At 47.0% G+C, this 6977-nt stretch overlaps 1 protein-coding gene across 2 annotated transcripts in view; it reads left to right on the top strand.

Moving 5' to 3' along the window:
- Positions 1-1528: 1528 nt before the first annotated feature.
- Sytl3 (synaptotagmin like 3) overlaps positions 1529-6977 on the top strand; it is a 75076-nt gene continuing 69627 nt past the window's right edge. Inside the window, exons 1-2 of one of the 2 annotated variants that reach the window (XM_047559383.1) lie at positions 1529-2030; positions 3745-3963. In XM_047559383.1, the coding sequence (XP_047415339.1) occupies positions 1921-2030; positions 3745-3963 (329 nt within the window). In that variant the 5' untranslated portion in view covers positions 1529-1920. The remainder of the gene's footprint in view (positions 2031-3744; positions 3964-6977) is intronic. The other variant, XM_047559382.1, reaches the window with a different exon arrangement.

Raw genomic sequence — 6977 nt, 5'->3', positions numbered from 1 at the left:
ATACCATGAGGGTATGATAGGACTATAACTGAGCTGAAAAATTCTTCTTGTATTACTCTCGAGTTTGTGGTGGCACTAGTGTAAACACAGCTAATGCTCTGTCAGTCATATGAAAGCACATACAATTCTGTACAGTACATAATACTTGCTAATGATAATAAATGCCTGAGTTACTGGTTTATGCATTTTACTATACTTGCTTTTTTATCATTATTTTACAGTGTTTGATGTGTGTGTGTGTGTGTGTGTGTGTGTGTGTAGTGCTTACAGGGTGCAGTTTCACACACCTATAATTCCAGTGACTCTGGAGGCTGAGACAGGATGATTGCGAGTTTGAGGACAGCTTTGGAAAATTAGTGAGAACTTGTCTCAAAATAAAAAAACAAAAGGGCTGCGGAGGAGCTAGTTGTAGAGCACCCCAGAATCAATCTCCAGTACTGAAAAAAAAAAAAAAAAATGCTCGCTATAAAAGAGTACCATGTTACCAGGCACAGTGGCGCATGCCTGTAATCCTAGCAGCTCAGGAGGCTTAGCCAGGAGGGTGGCGAGTTCAAAGCCAGCCTCAGCAAGTTAATGAGGCCCTAAGCAACTCAGTGAGACCCTGTCTCTAAACTTAAAAAAGGAATGGGGATGTGGCTCAGTGGTTGAGTGCCCTGGGTTCAATCCCCAGTACCCAAAGAGAGAGAGAGAGAGAGAGAGAGAGAGAGAGAGAGAGAGAAAGAGAGAGCCTTTTAACACCATGGCAACACCAAGGCAACCTCATCCAGTTCCTTTAGGGCATCTCTTAATTGCATAATATTCCTTGGTATCATCCAGTTCCTTTAGGGCATCTCTTGATTGCATAATATTCCTTGGTACTTGATCTGATCTCAGGTGGTTTTGTTCATTGTGGCCCTAGGGGCAATGTGCATGTTTTGTGTAGCCTAGATGACCTACAGGCTGGACCATCTAAGATGTGTGATTCAGCAGGTGAACTCTATGATGTTTGTACAGTAACAAAATTGGCTAATCATGCATTTCTCCTAACTTATCCCATCATTAAGTAATGCGTGATTGTGCCTCAAATATAAACCTTTATACCTGACCACTGAAGATAAAATATTCATATTAGGAAAATCCAACTTTGGGGCTGGGACTGTTGCTCAGTGGTAGAGTGCACGCCTAGCACATGTGAGGCACTGGGTTCAATCCTTAGCACCATATAAAAATAAACAAATAAAGGCATGCTGTCCATATACAACTACGAAAAAAATTAAAAAAAAAAAACAACTTTGGAAGGTGAGGGTGTTGTGAATATAGGAAGTCTCATTTATAAAATTTTAAGTGCTATACCATTACCGCAGCAGAAAATGGAAAGATTTGCCTGTGTAGAACATTTGATCTCTTCTATAGTAATGCTGCAGAGATACTCAAGCCAGGAAAAATAATGCTGTTTTTTATTTTCTTTTCTATAGGTATTGAAAAGACTGGGCTTCTAAGGATCTTTTTTTTTCTTTTAAATGAAAGGTTATCTTCTATAAGTCATTGATACCCTTCTTACTGCTATTTGTAAACTTTTTTAGATTGAAGATTGCTTCTGCTTTGCAGAAATTATCTGCTTGGAGTCATGCATAATTTATAACAATCTCTGGCAAAACCTCAGAAAGAGATATGCTCTTGTCTCAGGCGGACGGCAGAGGCTGTGGTGGAACCCAGTGACACTTGCCCAGTGACTCCGGCGGAGACACAGCCTCTGGGAGCTTTCTCTTCCTGAGGAGTATGACACAGTTAAATAAGGAGAACGGGTGCCAGGCCAAGGCGAGTCGTCAATGAAATTGGAGCGGGGCTCTTTCGAGAACGTGGGTGTGCAGCGGCACGCTGGAGCCCTTGGGCAGGACGGTGAAACGTATCCTGAACTGGGTGGAAGGGAAAGGAGAGAAAATGGCCCACGAAGTCAATCTGGATTCCCTCAAGGAGTTGGAACTCGAGGCCATTCTCCAGGTCCTGTACCGCGACCAGGCTGTGCAAAGCATAGAGCAGGAGAGGATAAGGTGAGCTGCCCCAGAGGGTGCCGGGCCGCAGCCTGGCCTGTTTGCCTGGGTCTGCTGCCGCTGGGCTGTGGGCTGCTCGCCTTCTAGTTACTGCTCGCTCACCACCGGGCTTGTTTCCCACGAAGGCTTGTGGGTGCTTCTTTTTTGCTATCAAACTAAACTTGGAAGGTGTGAGAAAAAGGTAGTCTACCTCGCTAACCACTTTGCGATGTTGCTGTCTGTCTGCTTGTCCTTTTTTCCACCCTGGGGGAATAATTTCAGGTTTTTGGTAATCCCCAAAAGAATGATCTCAAGTGAAGAGTTCCCCTCCCTTGCTTTGGTGTAACCTGAATGCACTAAAAAAGCAGCTTTGGAAGAGCGAATCCCATGGAGTCCATTGCTATCTCCCCTCCCACCCCGCCCCCCCATTTGGCCACTTTTGCTTCCCTGTTGGCTTTGGGGAGAGACACAGCACAAACATGAACCTGTTTAGCCTGTCCCTGACTACTTTGCCCACAGAGAGTTTCTTTCCTATCTGTCTCTAAGATGCAGGAGCTATTTGATACAAATTAACACTTACTAAGGCAGCTCTGGGCAGTATCAGAACTGTTCATCATTAGCTGTCAAGGCCCATCTTGAAAGACATTGGTGCCTGTTTATCAATGTTTAAGGAGGACCCGAAGTTTAGAAAATAGGCAGATGGGCTGGGGGACAGTTGGTAGAGTGTGCTTAACATGCACAAGGCCCTGGGTTCAATCCCCAGCACCAAAAAGAAAAGAGAAAGCAAATGGAATATGTTTTTAGTTTTGTTTTATTTCCAAGGGCAGAATTCTTTCAGAGTCTGCCAAGAAAAAGACACAACGTAAAACATTGGACAACCAAATGCTTGAGGAACAAGGGGAATTTTCTGGTTCACTAGAAGGTGCAGTGCTCTTTTCCAACCTCCCTGTGATTTCCAAGCTCTCGGAGTGTTCTTGTAAATTTTCTTCCATTATAAAGTATAATATGCTGACAAAATGGCATTTTCTTTGATGATTAAAGACCTTTCAGTGATCTGGAGACATTTCGAATATTAACAAAGTTACATGGGTACTATGGCAAGGAACTCAGTGCCACTGTTTCTAGGGCAAATATTGAAAGTTGAATTTTAAAGTACCTTTCTGATGCAATCTTCTAGAACTAGGTCACAGAGACATTCCATGAGCAAGTGCTCTGGTCAATGACAATTTTGGGGGATCTGATATAGTGTCCCTTCCCACTATGACTATTGTTTAGAAGAGTTAGGGACTGCAAGTACACTGAGCATCGGTTAAAAACAAAGTAGCAAAAGCATTGCATCCCTTAAACAGTTTTACTGAATAACTTGCACCCACAGCAGGAATGGATGATCCATGATTGTGGATCTTCCCATGCCTTGCTTGTTAGAGTGGATGTCCTTTTCTGGGTCTTTTTCTTCTTTTTTCCCTGTTGTTGGGCGGACCCTCAACCAGAGTAACAGCTAACTCCCCTACGCTAGGTGCATTAATTATGCTTTGCCAGGTACTCCTCAGAGACGCCTGGGAGGTAAGCTTGCCATCGGCTTCACAGTTCAGAGACCCCTGAGTCTCAGCTGCAAGTGTTGGGGTGGCAGCCCGGGCATGCTGCATGCCAAAACCCTCCCTTGCCACAGGCAGGGGCTCCTGCCCTGTCACCTGGCGTTCCCTGCAGCCATCTTATCTGGCTCTGTGGGCCACAGGAAACTGAAGACACACCTGCAGCACCTCCGGTGGAAAGGAGCCAGGAACCCCAGCTGCGAGTATAAGGAGAACTCGTGTGCACGCTGCCAGCGGCCCCTGGGGCTGCTGCTGAACCGGGGGGCCGTGTGCCAGGGCTGCAGCCACCGTGTGTGCTCGGACTGCCGCGTGTTCCTGAGGAGGACCCACGTCTGGAAGTGCACGGTGTGCTTCGAGGACAGGTGAGCTTCTCAGGGGGGCAGATGGCCGCACTTTCCAGGTCTCACAGATGGTCCGAAACAAGCCTTTGAGGAAGAGAGCAGCCATTCCTAGGAGCCTAAACCTGGAGGCTGTCTTTATCCGACACCCTGACATGAATCTACTTATGTCCTGTCCCTTTGCAAGGCCTAATGTATTTCAGTCATTCAACCAAAGAGAGAAGTGGTTCAACCTGGTCTCCGTGCCGAAGGGCACCTCCGTTCCAGGCAGCTCACCGCCTTGCCCTGACTTCCAGCAGTCACCCTTGTTGGCTGGAGTCTGAGCCTTTCAGGTTTTTCTTAGCTCGAGAGTGAAAATCAAAGCCCTATTGCCCTGGCCACATGAGTGTTGATGCAGGCCTAGGCCCTCCAAGAGCAGATAACAACTCCAGTCATCTTTAGAAAGGTATAAAGACCTTCTTCCCCATTTCAATCAATGCTTTAGATTTGAAATTTAGCCCCCAGTAGCTCGGGAGGCTGAGACAGGAGGATTGCAAGTGTTAGGCCAGCCTCAGCAATTTAGTGAGGCCCTAAGCAGCTTAGTGAGACTGTCTCAAAATAAAAGCTAAAAAGGACTGGGGATGTGGCTCAGTGGTTAAGTACCCCTGGGTTCAATCCCTGGTAAAAGAAAGAAAGAAAGAAAGAAAGAAAGAAAGAAAGAAAGAAAGAAAGAAAGGAAGAAAGAAAGGAAGGAAAAAGAAAGAAAAGAAATTTAGTGATAAGCCTTGCCCAGTAAGACTCAGGATCCCTCAGTAGTTTTTCTTCCTCTCATGGTTAACTGTAAACTAAAAATCAAAACAGGAGTTCAGGGGCTGAGGCAACCCTCCCTGGTTGAAATCTCCACCCCAGAGGGCACCATGCCCAGGCACTGTAACCTGGCCCTCTAGGTACATGAAGTGTCATTTCTAAAACCCCAGCTTCCTTATTTTGAAATAAGGGAGTTTTTCAAATATCTAAGACAATTGCACCCCTCGGAGTGAGTGAGCACAGGAAGTGGTTGGGTTCATTAAACGGCACCTGCGCTCTCCCCGGGCTCTGCCCCTTCCTCCCAGCCTCAGCCTCTTCCTCCCTCCAGCTTGTCCACTCTGGCCTGCCCTCCTGGTTTGGGACCAAGGACAAAGCTTCAGAAGGATGTTGGACCTTCCTCACTGTCTTGCACTGGGACCTGGGAAAGGGTCTTGACCCCACTCATTTCTCTCCCCGCTTCTCCCTCAGCTTGAAGTTCCTTCTTCAGGAAGAAGTGCTTTGAGGACAGGATGAGGGGGAAAGTCATTAATTCAAGAATGGAGAACTCTGGGCAGCAATTAAAAATTCAGCCCAATTTACAGATTGTTGGAAAGCCAAGGCCTGTGGACTGCAGGCCCCGGGACCATGTCAGGGGGCTTCTGCTTTCAGGGAAGTCTTCTCTTGGAGGCTGCCATCCGCAGAGCTGCTAAGGGCGGGGAGCTCAGAGGAGAGAAGAGGAGAGGAGGCGGGTTTCCAGACCATCCACAGCTGGAACGTTCCTTTCAGCTTTACCTAAAGTGTCAACCAATCCCAAGTGGTAGCTACTACCACCATCCTCCTTTGGCAGGGAAGGGGAGGCTGGGACATGAGACAGTGTACCCCAGGCCCTGAGGCAGAACCCAGCCTAGAGCCCAGTCCCCTCTTAGTCTCCACTGTGGGAGACTTGCCCTGGAGGGCGGAGTCTTCAGAAGCCACTCAAGCGCTGTGCCCCAGTAGCAGGAGGTGAGCAAATGCTCTTTGGCTCCATGAAAACCTTACCGAGAGTCCATCATTACTCTGCTTGGTGGACTCAGGAGGCAGAAGATGAAGGTAAAAGAGCAATGAGGTCCCTAGGCAATGAAAAGGCACCAAGGGGGGAGTCTGGAACTGAAGTGGTGGGGACCCGAGAGACAGTTCAAAAAGGGGTGATGGAACTCACCACAGGGATGAGAGAGGGAAGAGGGAAACTCTAACCTAGCCTGGCCCTAACCCTAACTCCGAGGCCCGCCCAAGCAGCTGTCTTTGCAGCTGTCTTAAGGCTTCAGAAAACCTAAGGAAATAGAGGAGAGAGAGCAACAGAAAGAACTCCGTGAATGAAGGAGGAGAAGGTGGAGAGGGCCTCAAAGAAGGAAGTCAGGTGAATGTTGCTTCTGCAGTGAGAGGGCAGGTGTGGTCCTCAGCAGGCGCTGCGGAAGCTGATTCCAGAAGGAGGAGCGTGCTGGCGGGAGGAAGAAGGAAAGCCGACAAGCGCAAGCTTACCCTTGCGTGTGGCTTGAAGTTTCCTCCCATGGAATCTATTGAGATTTTCTGCTGTGAAATGGCTCAAGATAAAGCTAGGTTGAAATGTCAGGGAGACTAAGCTTTATATTTGCTTGTTTGTTTTAGCTCAATTTTTAAAAAGATAAGATTGAACTTGATGACTTAGGTTTGCATTGATTTTTTTTTTTTTTCCTTCTTAAATGATGTTCCAGGGCTGGGGATGTGGCTCAGTGACAGGGCACCTGCCTAGCTTGCATGAGGCCCTGGTCCCTTACCCAGTACTGAAAAAAAAAAAAAATTCTATATGCAGTGGCTTCCAATTCCACTTGTCTGGGCGATACCTGCTCATCTCTGAAGTAGAAGGTTGCTGAGGAACTGCTATTGCATAGACTTCATTCTACGAATTGTGGTTCCTCCACTTGTGTTGTAATTGGCTATGACCTAACAGACTCTTTTGTCAGGTGCTTGTGAGTATGCTCCTTCTGTTTCATTTGAGAATATATATCACACATTTACAAAGTCTCAAGACTTTGTAAATTTTATGTATATTCATTAGTATCATTACTATTATTATTTTGCAGAGCTGGGGGTGGAACCCGGGGTCCCCCACATGTGATAGGTGAGTGCTTTACCCCTGAGCTGCACCCCCAGCCCCAGGGTTTGTTTTGCTTTGCGTTTGCACTGGGACATTTTGCAGGTCCTTTGGACTGATTAGGTTCAAAACCTGTTGCTCAAGGAATTCTCTGTTTTCAAAT

The sequence above is a fragment of the Sciurus carolinensis genome, chromosome 7, assembly GCF_902686445.1.
Source record: "Sciurus carolinensis chromosome 7, mSciCar1.2, whole genome shotgun sequence".
Classification (NCBI taxonomy): domain Eukaryota; kingdom Metazoa; phylum Chordata; class Mammalia; order Rodentia; family Sciuridae; genus Sciurus; species Sciurus carolinensis.
The sequence above is the reverse complement of the archived record's forward strand: the minus strand, read 5'-3'. Positions and strand labels throughout refer to the sequence as shown.